General features: G+C 50.0%; 1 protein-coding gene across 1 annotated transcript in view; it reads left to right on the top strand.

Annotated features, from left to right (window-relative positions):
* Positions 1 to 16190, top strand: part of LOC142570482 (uncharacterized) — a 40076-nt gene that overhangs the window by 22649 nt on the left and 1237 nt on the right. Inside the window, exons 6-9 of the mRNA XM_075678865.1 lie at positions 1924 to 2280; positions 6078 to 6238; positions 9058 to 9224; positions 11536 to 11801. Coding sequence (XP_075534980.1) covers positions 1924 to 2280; positions 6078 to 6238; positions 9058 to 9224; positions 11536 to 11801 — 951 coding nt within the window. The remainder of the gene's footprint in view (positions 1 to 1923; positions 2281 to 6077; positions 6239 to 9057; positions 9225 to 11535; positions 11802 to 16190) is intronic.

Here is a 16190-nt window from a genome sequence, read left to right as displayed (position 1 = left end):
TCAAGGAAGGAAGGAAATCAACTTTATTCGAGGTCCTGCAGGCCACGAGAGCTTTGGGCTCTCATGGAGTGGGCGTCTCCCACGACGGAACCGGGAGGTTGAGTTTCCTGGCGGCGTCGTGGACCTGCTGGACGGCCCAGAGTTGGGGAGCGAGTTCTTCGCTCTGGATTGCTTCTTCAAGCTTGCGCTTGTCCTGTTCGTAGTTTATGTGAGCTTGCGATCACGGCCAGAGTAAATGATATACCTTAAGGGATCTATTGCAATTGGTGCAATAAGACTTGTCGTAGAGCTCAGGCATGTGATGGTAATGATCGAGCCACGCGTGAATGGTATGAAAGCGCTGTCGGCGGTGGCTGGCCTGTTGGGCATAGCACCGTACTGTTGTTCCGAGTCACAATCTAGAAATTTTGGGGCAAAATAAAAATAAATAAATAAAAAGTGATCTGAACGCACAAGCGAGTTTGGAAAAAGTCTCCCATGGCCCGTGTTGACAAATCAGTTTACGAAAACATTTCCAAAAGAAGATGGAAAAAAGTATATCTGCAGACTACATTGTATATTAACTCTATGAATGAAACTCTTGAAACCATTGACGAAAGGTGTAGATGCACATGGCTTTCAAGGCTAGATTTTTGCGAAGGGTCTTGGCAGATGACCCTCGCAGGAATAACGAAAAAGTTTATTACTTTTTCGACACGCTCCCTGTGAGGTAAACAGTGATGTACATTTAAAGCAGACCAGCTCCTTCATGAATCAGTACTATCGGTACTGTTGTTATCTTCATGATGCCGCTGATGAACGCCTTCGGTATAAATGCTGAGCTGAGGGGTGTAGACAAGCGCCGTTGGAAGTGTAGATGCGGAGGTGTAGATCAATGTTTGACTTCTCCAAATCACCGCAGCTCGTTCCGTCGCTAGCACGCTGTAGAGCATTGGGTAGTGTACCTTTGAGCCGGCTTGAAGTAATACAAACAGAGCATTCCATCGTCCCAATTGCTAGTGTGTTTTCTCTCTCTCTCTTTCTGTATCTATTTGCTTTTACTCAGTGTATACTTAATTGCTTTCTTTTCTTGCTTTATTTCACTGACTACACTTCGAGTTCTTGCGACGATTCAGCCACATTGGTCACTGTTTTTGTCTTGGCGAATGTGCGACCCTTTCGCTTTATTCTACAACGTACACGTGCGCTTTTTAAGTGAAGAGAGTTCGCTAATGGTTTTTCAGGTCACTCATGAAACGCAAAATAAAGGTGATGAAAGTGCGCTGACTAAAGGGGTGGAGACGGGCTCTGTATCACTCACGCATGCTGCCACTCTCCAGTAATGATCGGACGCCTCGCTGAGTGAACCTTATCATATCGCAACAGTACTGTTAAAACGATACTAAATATAGACTTAAAACGGTTCAAGGGCCTGCTGCTTGAGCTGGTGTAGTATTCCTTCAAAGCTCTACATAAACTTCAAGAGTTCTTTTTTCAGAATTTGTGTTGAAAAACCACGACCAATTCTTTACTTCATTGTGTCTCGCACGATAAGCGCGGTGACGATGATGTCAGCGTAACGTTAATATTTTAACATTCTTTTGGTGTATTTGAACCAGTGGTATGCCGAAAACGTTTTTCCACAAGTTCTCGTATTTTGTATTGATATAACTTCAGAACGATGTAATAATCGCTATTGGCAAACATTTTAAACGCGCCTTAGTAGAGATGGTCAAGCTCGATGACATTTTGGGAAACTCCTGGGGGGGAAACACTCAGATGGAGGCACTTCCCCATTTCTTCTTGTGTTCTTTTGGGCTTGCCACTACTAAGGTCACAATTAGAAGAGCATTATTTCTTTATGCGAAAAGAACAGTATGAAAAGTGTATTAACATCTCATTTGTCTTAGGTGTTCCAACAAACATTGTTGTCGGGTTTTTCAGGCGGACGCTGTACGATACCTGAAGCACGTTGTCGATGGTCTGAGCAAGGAGCGCTTCGCAACGATGGTTGACTTGGCGTTGCGGGTCGACAAAGCACTGCAGTCCGAGTTGTGCTGCACGGAAGGCCTCGACAGCACCTGGGTGCAGGTGACAGACCTGGACGTGTTCAGCTGGTATATTAAGGGCAATCAGTGGTGGAATGCCTTCGTCCGCTATCTGTGGAAAACGGAACCAGCGGAAGACTGGCAGAAGCGCCTCGTGGTCACAGGATACAATCAGATTAAGAACGCTTTCGCAACGCTCGAACAACATTCTGACGTCGCGCTGCTTTACTTGTACCTGCTGGCTTCAGCCGAGGTAAGAACATCTGCGCGCATTTAGCCGATAAACAAGCCTTTGGTTACGAAGATGCTCAAATTTTCATTACGTAGTGTCGAGAGAATACGATTGAACGCTTGAGCTAAGGCTAGAAATTAAACTCTGCGTAAAGGTTGCTTCCAGCGAATGGCGTCGGAGTTGGCACCTCACTCAATAAACATCATAATTGAGCACTTCCATAGCGCTGTACAGATTAAACCGTTACCATTGGAGCGGAACCCATGTTTTAACATGAGACGATCCAGGAGGCATGTAAACACTTGGGTGCGCCACTAGTTATGCCAACGCAGTCCATGCCTGTGCTTTAGTGTAATAGCATTATGCAGGTCAAACTTTGACGTTCGACGAAGTGGATATGTTTTACCTTGGCAGAGCGACTGGCGGGCTGACGGTGATAGAGTGGGAAAGGAGCCGCGCCGGAACGCGTGGCGTTGCGTAGAAGGGCACACGATAGGAGGCGCTGCGGCAGATCTACAACTATGTGGCAAGTGGATTGGAGTGCGTAGTGCTCTCCTTAACACTGGCCAGTTTTCAAATAGTTGTAACAAAAGGATACAAATACGGTGCATATTTGCTGTATGTGTACGTTGTGGTAAAGCGGAGAAAATAAAGCATGCATGCGCTGTTGTGTCTCAGCGGACCATAAGAAGCGTTTGAGACTCGTAGCAAGCAGCAGTGGACCATCACATAAGAACTCGCGGCATAGCGTGAAAATGAAGTAATTGGGATGATGAGAGAGCGAAACAACTTTATTTAGTCGCCTGCAGGACAACACCATGACTAAATGGCGCCGCGACGCGGGCCCTGACATCTTCTCAGCGGGTGGTCTCTACTCAACTCCAGCGCGTGTTACACCCGCGGTCGGTCGCCCTGAGAGGCAACGTTCCGTCGGTTTCGCTCGACCTTTGTCTTTCAAGAGCCGCCGAGACCTCCTGGACGGTCCAGGTTTGGATTTCGTGGTCGTAGCGTTCTGCCGCAGCCGCGAGTCGCGGCGGAATCATTGTTGTCGAAGCTTCGTCGGGGAACTTGGTGCAATCCCACAGGATGTGCGTCAGGGTGGCCCTCTCCCGCTGGCACACGAGGCACACATCAGTCACATATACTTTCGGGTACAGATGATTCATTAACACTGGGGTGGGTAAGGAACCAGTTTGTAATTGTCTGAACAGCACCGCCTCCGCTAGGCTCAGCCCCGGGTGCGGGGGTGGGAAAGTCTTTCGAGCCAGGCGGTGAAACTGTGTAAGTTCGTTGAACGTCTTCATGCGGTCCTTGGCACTGCACCACGTTGGACGGTCGGTTGCAGCGGCGAGATTAGATAGCGCTCGCGCTACTGCGTGTGCCGTATCGTTGTCGTTATCGTGCTTCTCCGACGCATCGGTGCCCGCGTGGGCCGGGAACCACTTGATTTTACCATACCTATTCTCCCGTTGCAGGTCAGCCGAGCACAGAACGCGCACAGCCTCAGCACACACTTTGCCCTTGGCATAATGTCGCACTGCACTTCGCGAATCACACAACACCATTTGGCACCCGGGGTCGTCAATGGCCAGGGCAATGGCCACCTCCGCCTGACACGCCTCTCGAACTCGTAATCTAGCGACTGCCCTCGTCGCGCCGGACGTCGCCTCGATGACGGTAGCTACGAACGCCGCGCTGCCTCCCTGGTATTCTGGCGCATCCACGAACCGTGCGTGCTCGTCCTTGGCGTGAAAGTCGATGAGGGCCTTGGCCCCCGCCGCTCTTCTCTCCTTGTCAAACTCCGGGTTCATCTTTCTCCGGATGAGGTCTACCAGAATCCGGCGCCGGGTCCCGTCCGGGACAGGAACGTCGCTACTCGCCTTTTTCGCCCCGGGCGTGAAGCCCAAGGATTGAAGTATACGCCTGCCGGCTTCGGTCATAGAGAGCCGCTCCAGCTGGGCGGTCCGTTGCGCTTCCGTAATTTCCTCGAGGTTATTGTGTACCCCCGGGGCTCAGGAGCTTGTTGGTGTTCGTACACTCGAATAGTCCGAGCGCCGCCTTGTAAGCTCGGCGTATCAGGACGGTGATCTTATTCTTTTCACACTGCATCCAGGGGTGCGATCGGAGATGGTTGTTCGGCGCATTCGTTCGGTTACCGGCGCGCGCGATTGGCCTACTCCGCGCCGACGTCGCCAGCCGCGGGGCGCCGCCCCGTTTTTGGTGACGTCAAAATGACGACACGGTCCTGTCAATCATCCGCCCACCGAGCATTTCGTCCGAACGCGACGGGAGTTGAGAAGTTTGGAGCGATCATACGGCTTCGCATGGCGCGTCTGGTGGATTGGATTGGATCCAACAGGCAGCTTTTTCGGCTGCGGAATGGCACGTTTGAATCCAATCCATAGTTTAATTCTAGGAAATTGCGCTTCCGTTGGAAACTTAGGTTGTTGCGCTGGCTTTTCTAGAGGAAGGAGGAGAGCGGGTGGCGGTGCGAAACGCGTTTGAAGAAATGGCAGAAAGTGAATTCCGGCGTCGTTTTTGTTTCTCGAAACAAATAATTCGTTGGTTGTACAGAGAAATCGACAAGATCATCGGTGCCAGCGAGCCACTGGGATGTTGTGGCTGCCTCTTGAAAAGTGCGCCACTCTTCCCTTCGTTTTTTTTTTCTTTTTCCTTCTCGCTGTGCGCGACACCACCTAGGGACGACGCAAAGAACCTAATAGTTATAAATTGCAGTAGTCACACGTACTAGTATTTGAAAACGTGTTTGGGCTTGAGAAGAAAAAAAAACATTTTTTTAGATGGAGATTTTTTCAATTGGAAGACGAGAAACATTTGGCTTTTTAGTATACTGTTTGCAAGCAGACGACAAACGACGGAGGTAAACTTCCGGGGAGGTCACCGCTTCCTGATTGGCTGCTCTCTCCGCCCCGCTGTCACAAATTTTGCATACTGCAACTTTGTGACGTTGCAGCAACTGAACAGAACGCGTATCGAACAAAATATCTCCGATCGCGCCCCAGTTGTGGAAGGCTGCAACGTAGTTGACGTGGCTGATTACGAAGGAGTGCACAAGCCGAATCAAGCTTTCCTCCTTCATCCCGGCCTTGCGGTTGGCGACCTGTCTGATAAGACGAACTGCGTTGGTAATCTTGGCTGTAAGGCGGGAAATGGTCCCGCCGTTGCCCCTTCGCTTGTCTATAATCACTACTCGAAGGAACCACCATTATAGCGAACACTCATTACAGCCTATATTTGCTAAAACAAACTCATTTAAGCACACTTTCTTCACTCAAACAATACCTGATTAGAACGCGCTTCCTGAATCGGGTTTTCGCTCTCCTGACGTGGAACAGGCCTTTCAAGCTTTGTTTCTTCAGTAGAAAGGAAACAATTTTCTTATGAGAAATTTTAATGTTCATTGCTTTCGTTTCTGCTCTGTCATATTTTAATTTTTTATTCTGTTGTATGTCACATGCAATGTAATTTTTTTCATATTTGTTTCCCATGTAAGTGCTGTTACGATTTGTGTTTTCATGCCCCTCCTGCTTGCGCCAATCTGGCCTGCAGTATTGTGAAAGAAATAAATAAATGCCGACCACCCGGATTTTGTCGACCTCCGGGATCACTTGGAATGGAATGTTGGAATGATAAGACCTTACTCATACTCTCCAGAAGAGGCTAAGGACCGCGCAAAGAACTGCTGAACACTCTCGAAGTGTATACTCTTGACGAGCACTATGTGCGAATTCGTTGACACTTTCGTCGATGATTAAATTTCGAGATAGCGTGACCTATACTTAACCTGGCTTTCTTAGGTGCTACAGTATGACTACCGGAAGCGCGTGCTCCAGAGCGACAGTGAGGACTCCGGTGTGGTGTACGCCTGCATGGAAGCAACACGGCGAGTCCTCTCTCCATCGTGGCCCTACGTCATCGCAGATGTCTCTGGCTACGCACACGTCACCGTCGCTGTCGGGTAAGGCGTTGCTTCTACGCTGTGTGCACAGTCAGCCGTCACAGCAATGTCGGAGACATTTCTGTCATGAGGCAAGCTCTTCTGCATATATTGTTCGTGTGTCGAAACCCCTGCGAGTGGTGGCTGTGTTGCTAACCAAAGAGAGAGAGAGAGAGAGACAAACATCACAAGATGCGATAGAAGCGCTTAGCTAACCTTTAAAACGACTGCCCTGGAGCGACTGTGTCTTAAGTAGGTGGACGTTCGTAATCACCGCGAGATTTGTTTGAGCGTGCTCAGCGCTGATGTTTCGTTTCTTCGTTCTCATCACGTGCTCACTCGTGCCTCGTGCTCATGACACTCTCACAGAATACCAACGTCGTAAGCTTTTTTTTTAACCGTATCGTTCACTTCGCTTAATTCTATCAAGTATGCAATATTGTCGTCATTCACCACACCTTCAGTACAGCTGTCACATAAGCCATCACTTAACATTAAACAACGAGTATCGCGTCTGCCTCGCTGAATTCAATAAAATAATTAACTAATATATAATATTATTCAGTAATATAAATCAATATTTCCTAAACTGCATTCCTCCACAGAAGCCGTAATATGGCGGAAACTCCAAACAAACACAAATCCACACTTGAGTATCTGCCACGTCATACGCCCTGCGCTGTATTCCTATAAACGCCCACACCGCGATCAATGCGCAACGCTTTTCCACATCGTGTGGGCTTGCACAAGCGCACCAGACCTCGCACCCATAACACACTCCACCACCCGGCTATAGGAGGCAGCGCTGTCCAGCTCCCTCTTGATGGACCAGCTAAACTTGGTCAACCGAGCGAGAAGGGCAGCCAAGGCCGCTGTACTCCTGGGCTAAAGGGACCACCCACTGCAGAGCGGAGGCACTACGTGTGATCGTGTGTTCTTGTGTATGAAGTTTATTCTCTCTCTCTCTCTCTCTCTCTCTCTACATAGAAGAAGTGCCGGTGCTGTCATTTGTTTTTTCTGCAGTTAACGACTAGCCTATCATATAGAGAAAAAAAATCTGAAAGCAGTATTTAAACGGAGCGATCTCGTTCTATTCATCTATATATACGGCGTTAGTTTCTTCGTCTCTGGGAGTGGCTGATGGCGGCAATAACAGAGACGCGCCTTCGTGCGAGCCAATGACGAAAGGCTCAAATAATGCCCACCAGAAAGAATTGTTAGGAAATACGGCGCTACATTATATGAAGCTTCTCTTCTTTTTTCCATACACTCCGGTCTTCTTGAAAGCCTTGCATGACGCGATGCTGTCTTTGTCGCAGCGTGTACCGTGAGTTAAGGAATTAATATAATAAAATAAAAATAATTATTATTTACTAAGTCCATTGGGCACACAAGATATTGGGGTAACTTGGGCACCGGGGGTACCTCAGGCGCACCTAATGGGAGTACATGAGCGCGTTTACGTTCCACCCGTACAGTAATGCGTCCAGCGCCACGTCCGAGTGGAAAACCCGCGATTCGTATCAAACCTGCTCAGCAACAAAAGCATGCCGTTTGACTTTCTGTGATATGAGCAACTGCCATCAAAAGTTTAGTGTCAATCATTTCTGGCACAGAGACTCGTGCAACAGCTCTTCCTGGAAACAGTTATAAATAAGCGATCGATTTATCATCCAAGCACACGGAACGCTCACGTGCTCCATCCTAACCGCAGTGCTACAGACTACATGGTCTAGCGAGTGGAGGCAGCATATTTGCAGGGAACGTTAAGCATTCGAGTTGCCCTGCATGTAGTCACCGCTTATCTCGAGCCGAGAGTTTCCACATTCTGCGAAATTTTACAACCAGCACACCGGGCGTAAGTGTTCGTATATGGTGAGTAAGGTCCGTGAAGTATGTGTTCTGACGCTCACTGTGCAATGGGAAAGAGTTTTCGTACTCTGTTCAAGCGACCTATGAAAACGACGCGTCTGTTTCGGTTGAAAGTGTAGTCTCGTCGTATATCGTCCAAGGAACGCGTCGAGCGGGCAACAGCTGTCCGAGATCGCTATTTTGGTCTGACGGGAACCTGGCGTCGGCAGCGCTTGTAGGAATTTGAAGAAGTACCCGAAGTGCCATCTGGCCAGTGCGTGGGGCCCTGTTCATGAGCACATTTCCAGCACCATATATAAATAGAGGATGGCAGTCGAAAGAACAGCAACAAATCAATTGCACGTGACCTTGTAAATACACATTTTTTGTGAGTTCATTTATTTCACAAACTCTCTTGTGATATCCCTCAGGTGCGCTTTGATCTAATTTGCCTATACCATTTTAAACTTCTTCATGCAACGAACACAGTAATAAAGCAAGAATGAACACAAGTTGAAGAAAGGCTTACTTCTGGTAATTCGTCTCAAAGACTAACGAGAACTAAAATCGTCTTCGCCGATGAACCATTTCCATGCAAGACATCCGTTATAGCGCGTTATTAGCCAACAGCGAGCATTTTATCTGTTCCTGTGCTTGCGAATGAATTCTGGGGTTTTACGTGCCAAAACAATGATTTGGTTATGAGGCACGCCGTAGTGGGAGACTCCAGATTAATTTCGTCCGCCAGGGTGTCCTTAATGTACCCCCAAAGCACGGGCGTTCTTGCAGTTCGTCCCCACAGAAATGCGCTCGGGATTTGATCCCGTGACGTCGTGCTAAGCAGCGCAATACCATGGCCGCTAAGCCATAGCGGCCGATACTGTGCTTCCGAGAGGCACCGTTCTTGTTTGTTATTCCTTCGGACGTTCAGCGTACTGATCAATTTAATGGCATGAAATGATCATTTGCTCCGCTGGTTACTTGTGCAGGGACATGTACGAACAGCTCCTCTCGTTGAGCAATGAGAGTCCCTACTCGACGTCCATGGACAACGTGACCCGTTTCCGCGCCAACAGCCAGATGAGCGGGCTGACGCTCGACGCCTTCCCTGCTTTCGTGCCTATCAAAGGCGTAGACATCATAAGATTCAGCAACGGTAAGCACTCATAAAGAGGAGGAAAGGTCAATATTGGGCTCACCACAATCGCCGACAGCTACCCGAGTGGGTAACAGTGCCTCGTCGGACAGGGAGGCGCAGGAGAGGCCTGCGTATTGTGCCGCTTGTGTTCCCAGTGGTGCTGCTGTATTGCAACAGCAACTAAACGCTGGGTACTGTGGACATTATGCGTCGGCGTAGATAGCTTTTGGTAGACAAAGAGCGCCAACACCAACCTTACCGTTTAGCCGCCATTGCAGCAGAAACAGGCAAAAGCAAATGCGATTTAAGCCTGTAAATATCACGTTATTATGTCACCTCGCCGCAGTGATAATCGTTCTTCTACAGTGAAAGATGAACCAGTGATTTGAGCACATGTTGAGAAATGATACCGCCAAATTGAGCTGTACGAGTATAATGAATAGTAAGCACATATTTGGGACTGTTTCACCTCATACGAGCGCTATCGGCTTTTCTTCACTCTTTTGAGCGGGCAGTCCGATAAAAGGTCTAAAGCACTTAAAGTGGTAATTTTGAAATCTTTGTGGCCGCGCTGACCAAATGTTTCCGCACCAGTATGCTGAAGGAAACTATACTGTATAACGTATGCGGGAAGCAGTCTCCAGCGCTTGTGCACTCTATCTTGTATAATCGTATTCACAAAAGAACCATTGATGATCATGATCAATTGCACCCTAGCGACACTTGTTGAATGACATTTGAATATCTTCCGCCTCAACAAATTATCTTACGCCATCATGAAATAATGCTTACCTTACAAAGTTCAAATCATCATTGCACACCTAGCGGTTGCTGTGTTGGCGTCATAAGGCAATCCTTTGAATAGTCCGGTGAGCAATGCCAGGTAAACGCTCTTCATGTTAATTAATTAATTCCAATAATTGCAGCCACAATTACAGAGAAATCTACGTGTAGCATAAGGTCCAGAGTACTCCGCGAGGCATAAAGGCACCATCTACAGACTTTTACTTTCCAGGAAATACCAGTGAAAACGCACTCACGATAAACATGATAGTGCGCCTCAAATCGTAGTTCACCTCCCATAAAATTAAATAAACAGAGCGAGTGCCTCCGCAAAGTACATAAAGAGAATTTCAAACAAGCCGAAAACATGAGCGGCGCATAAAAACTCCCAGAAAAGCGTTTAAGAACATATATAGGTATGTCCTGACATTACAGAATTTCCGTTCGTATTATGCAGAACATTTAGTAAACATAGAATAAGCACTCGTGTAAGGTTGAACAAAACAAAACGTATAACTGACGTCTCGAGGCCCCTATGGGTCCCTTGTTCACATTGAAAAGCAAGGTGACGGAGTCCAGTTACTCGCTAGGTAGCACAAAATACCTGTGTATATCTTGGGAAGAATACACACCGCGTCCGGTCGCGTGTGCGGTCGATTGCATGCATGAAGATTCTAATAGCTGACTGATATAGCTGGTCTGTTGTGATTCCATCACCGAAATATCAATCAGTGATGCCGTTAGCAGAAATATTATGCTCCGCCAAAGCGATCGAGCATGCGCTGGACTTTCTGCCGTCGTTCTTGGGCGGCTTAATTCTTCTTTAATTGCTTCTACTTTCGTCCATACAGAGCGCGTCGTAATTCTCGCAGTCTTTCGCCAGTACGTGCTGTGGTCTTAGTTTATTTTGTTGGCACGAAGGCAATGCCTACCACGTATTTACCAAAAATTCTCTCAAGTGCCTCCTTGATTCTTTGCATGTATAGGAAATGGCCGCGCGCCTATATATGCGTCTCTTTTCTCCCGTACCGTCTCGTCGTCAGGTACTCGAGACGAGAGACCTTGCGTCACTTTACTTTCGCACATAATTAACAGAATCGCAGCAGAATCATTTACTCTAGCATCCGTGTCTGAGGGAAGCGAACCTAATTTCGAACCCTGTCGCCATCTTCTGGCGGGGCCTATTCAAGGACTGCTGGTCTGATGACGGTGTACCTGATAAAAACCACACGACGCGCAAGCATTGACAGCAAACCTGCCCAAAAAGAAGACAGAGAGAGAGAGAGAGAGAGAGAGAGAGAGAGAGAGAGAGACTGATCTCATATGAAAGGGTCGGGGAGGGGCGTCTGTTCTGCCAGTTGACCCAGTTTTAGGCAAACGATGGCTGCGACCTATAGCGATGCAAATTCTGGTCAATTCTAACAAGCACATTTTATTACACAGACTCAAACTACTACCCCAATTAAAATTTATGAGGTGGTATGCAGCGGGGTCGCATAACCTTGAGCGAACTTTTGTACGTCTGAAAGTTCTTTTGTACTCTTAGATTTCAGACTTCAAGGCACCTTCGGTTTCGACTACTTGCGGCTTCTCAGTATGTCCCAGTCGGTGGTGCGCGATAGGGATCAGCCTGCCGGTCTAGACCGCCTCACCGAAGACCAGTCGAAAGGCGTCCTGGAATTCTCCCTCCTCACCCGAAGCCTGGTGGTGCCGACTGCTTACACCCTTTCACCAGTTTTCTACGAACAAGACGTTCCCGAAAGCTTGAACTACGGCACGCTTGGAAGTCTAATTGCGAAGGAGATGTCTGAGGCGAGTACTCACACACTCCATAATACGTTCACACGCTTTGGGGTGCATCTTGTTCCCAAACTAACAACGTAACCTGTCTTGCTTGCGTCTCCTCTTTATTGCGATAGCAAATACATGTACACTCCAGGCGCATTTTTGCCGTCGCCGTGACGTTCGAAGGGAGATAGCACCATCGCCATGCGTCGTATGCTGTATGTGCGAGTGGAAGCACACGAGGGAATCCGACGATCACGGCTGAATCGCCGCTAAATCGCGTGCGTGAAGCAGGAAATCCTAGATCAAACGCCTCTTCTTCCGTCACGCGAAAGGCCGTGGGGGATGGGTAACAGGGAGGCGGGGCGGCGTTGTGCTCCGGCCGCAAATGCGTACTTCGCGACCGGACGCAAGGGGAACTGGCGTTCGCGGCTCAATCTCGCGCGCGAAAAGGAGGGAAGCGGGAGGCAGCGCACGAGGCAAGGGGGCGTGGCGTGGATTCCACCAAGTGCGTACTACGCACAGCCGCGCACGGTCGCGTGCGCCGTATACATATTTAAAGGGATCTTGTGGCGTCCTCTCACACCCGTGCTCTTGGGACAAAGGAACGACAACACAGTAGTGCAAACAATCACAAGGGCATTTATTGCACCTTTTATAAATCAGTGCCTGCTAGCCGAGTTGCTATCCACAAAACATGCCGATGGGCGCGCGACAAATCTAGAAGTCTGACTCACCGCGACCGGAAGCGAGCGAATATGTTCGCCCCATGCTGGATCCCAAGGCCTGGTCGTTCGCGTGTATGGTCACGCGAATCGTGGCGCGTTCGAGGGCGGCCACGCGAGGCGGTCTCGCAGAAGCATGGGTCGGCGCGCACGCGGGAGACGTCCCCGCCGCGCGCCGACCGGGCAAGAGGGTCACTGCACGTGCGGCACGACCGTCCCGCTTCCTGTCTCGAACCCAACAGCCCGAGCGCCTTGTCTCCCGACGCCCGAGTAACCCCGCAGCGGCGCGACGCTCGCGCCATCTCTCGCACCGCGCTTGTACCACCCGACCGCCGCGGGCGCCAGGCCACGCGGCGGGCGAAGCCGCCCTGCAGGAGACGAGCCATGCGGGAAAACTAGATCTCAGGGGAGGCGTGAGAGTCACGCATCCCCACATCCCCCCAACCTTAAATCACTACATATTCCGGCGAGACATGTGACACGGTCTAACATCAAACTGTGCTTCGCAAACAAGGTAGAACATTAGACAGTGGTCGCGCCGAAGAAATGTCCGCACGCTGTCCATAACATGAGAGCCGACATTGTCCTTGGGTGCACCGCTGGCGTCCGCCGGTCACAGCGGCAGCTTTGCAGACTCGACGGCACGATGCCAGGCCAGGACTCCGGAGACGACGACGCAGTAGTCGGTACGAACAAGCGTCGCTCGCGCCGACGCGCCCTGCTGGGAAGAGCCGCCGTAGCTGTCGGTGACCGCCGGCTCTTTTGTCCGCCATCGAGGGTTGTGAGCTGGATGCAGGAGGCCGCCGAAGTCGCCGCGCCGAACTGGCCACAGCATCACCATCGCCCGGGGTGGCTCGATCGTAGTCCGGGGCAGCAGCAGGCGATGTGCAGGTGACGGCAAACCAGGGGTGACTCCAATCACGCTGCGTAAACTCAACGCACTCGGCAAACACTAAAGTAGTGCAAGGGAGAGGAATTATGCATGCGCATCGCCCACGTGGTACGATGTTCAACTCGGCTAGCTAAAGATCGGGCAGCTACTCAGATGCTAAGTTCACGTGAACGAAGCTCGCTTTCTTGAGTCGAACGAGTAATTTCAATTCGTGCGAGGCTAAATAGAATGAGGGAAGCGAATTGCAACACCTCAACGCCACGGTCCACCAGGTTGTGTCCCTCCACGTGCGACAGGCAGCTTCGTAAAGCCTTAGGCCTAAATCGTCGCTACCCTGACAACAACCGGCACCCAAAAACACCCAAAATGAGCGCAAAACAGGCAGCCGCGAGGAGACGTTAGCTCTGTGAGGTGGTCCTACTCCGCTCGGTGCACGCAGCATCCGAGTTGACGGCGCCCACCGTCCCAGACGGTGTCGGAGCGCCCGGTGCCAGGCCGCAATACCAGTCAGCCCGTAGTGGCACCCGTGGCCCGCGGCCACCCGGCTCCCAGAGCCGCGACTTCATCAGAGTCAAAGAGATAGGAGAAGCTATTTACATGAGAAATTCGGATCACCCACGAGGCTTCCGTACTCACTCGCTTCAGGCTTGCCACTGCTCTGCGGGCGCTCAGCCTCGCTCTCCCAGGATGCAGACCACGTGGCTCTCGTACTGACGAATTTCATTAAAAAAAAACACTTGCGGAAAGGCTCAGCATGTTGACATGTTCAAACACACTACAGCCACCATCACCTCGCTCAAGAAAGCACGCCGCCGACGCTAGCGATCAAAATTCACGCTAGGCCTACGCTTCGGTTCAAACAAAGGTCTCGAACGAAGCAGAACTGTTAAAACTATCGTCCGATGCCCCAAGAGGTCCACGTTGGGCAGCCAGATGTGGCGTCCTCTCACACCCGTGCTCTTGGGACAAAGGAACGACAACACAGTAGTGCAAACAATCACAAGGGCATTTATTGCACCTTTTATAAATCAGTGCCTGCTAGCCGAGTTGCTATCCACAAAACATGCCGATGGGCGCGCGACAAATCTAGAAGTCTGACTCACCGCGACCGGAAGCGAGCGAATATGTTCGCCCCATGCTGGATCCCAAGGCCTGGTCGTTCGCGTGTATGGTCACGCGAATCGTGGCGCGTTCGAGGGCGGCCACGCGAGGCGGTCTCGCAGAAGCATGGGTCGGCGCGCACGCGGGAGACGTCCCCGCCGCGCGCCGACCGGGCAAGAGGGTCACTGCACGTGCGGCACGACCGTCCCGCTTCCTGTCTCGAACCCAACAGCCCGAGCGCCTTGTCTCCCGACGCCCGAGTAACCCCGCAGCGGCGCGACGCTCGCGCCATCTCTCGCACCGCGCTTGTACCACCCGACCGCCGCGGGCGCCAGGCCACGCGGCGGGCGAAGCCGCCCTGCAGGAGACGAGCCATGCGGGAAAACTAGATCTCAGGGGAGGCGTGAGAGTCACGCATCCCCACAATCTGTAGACCCCTTTGTGCGTGCTTTCTCGCCGCTCTTGTGTTGAAGCGATAGACAGCATGAAGGTCACTTCGCTCGCTGCTGCTGCCCCGCTTGTTCACACAAGCGTTTTGATAGCGAGTGTCCGCGCTCATCGAGTTTGATGTGTTTGCTTGTGCACGCTGACACCATGCTCGTTAATCCGGTTAACGAATGTTTCGAGCGTACACGGCCGATAAAGCTTTTATCCTCTTATCGTATAGCTGTCTGCCAATTTGCTATCGCAATCGATGCTTCTCCTTTCGGGCTAAACTGTAACTTTTTTTGGAGACCGCGCTTTCTCTACTTTCCTATCAAGATTGCTGTTTCACGCTTATAACGCACACAGCGTTTGGCCTCGAAATACCGAGCGCGCAGCATTCATGAAAGGGAAGGTACAAATGATAGACTATGAGTATTTGTTTGGAGACAAGATAAGCTCAAAAACGGTAGCAAACATACCTTAAAGCGCAGTTCATACCTTTTACGAGAGGACTTTGTAAATGAAGGTGACAATAAGGGCAGCCTCGAACCGCACCGAGGTATCGGTGATGATGAAAGTGTAGCAATAATAAGAATAAATTGTGGAAATAATCGGTGACTTCAAAGTGTTACATTTTGGAACAGGCCGTGGTGTAAGCGCAGGCATCACTGTAGAAAATAGTTAGTACGAGTTGTCTTTCTAATGACTTCCAAAAAATCTTCACATTTTTGTTTACATTCTGAATTTACACTCGAGAGATATGTTATAGTTCTTCGGCACAATAGTTACCAAGAGCCGCCGTGAAGACTACAAAACTGTGGTCGCAAGACTCGCAACTGTGCTCTAACATGAAACTAGCGGTGCGCGCTACAAAACCTCGAAAAATTCAAACTCGAACAAGTAATGACAGCAGGCCAGTCAAAGCATAACAGCAGGCCAAACAAATCTTTTGCAAAGTCGCGACAGCACGTCCACCCTCTGTCATACGTTACTCCGTTGTTGCTTCCGCAACGGCGGCGGTCGCTGGCGATTTATCCGTTTCCTGACCACATAACGACTCGCGATGTCATCAAGACCAGCAAGGCTTGCTCAGCGTTCTCCTTATGTTGCATAGTGCTTGTGAGCTAGAAGGAGCGATGAAGCGTGCGTAGGGATCTAAATTTTTTTACAGAGTTTTCGTATTGAAATTGTGAATAAGAAGCACATTTCTTTTCACTTATAGTAGCTTTGTCGTGCCAGACAACCAACAGTCCTAATATTTGCAGTATTTCG

The sequence above is a fragment of the Dermacentor variabilis genome, chromosome 2 (genome assembly GCF_050947875.1).
Source record: "Dermacentor variabilis isolate Ectoservices chromosome 2, ASM5094787v1, whole genome shotgun sequence".
In the NCBI taxonomy this organism is placed as follows: domain Eukaryota; kingdom Metazoa; phylum Arthropoda; class Arachnida; order Ixodida; family Ixodidae; genus Dermacentor; species Dermacentor variabilis.
The sequence above is the reverse complement of the archived record's forward strand: the minus strand, read 5'-3'. Positions and strand labels throughout refer to the sequence as shown.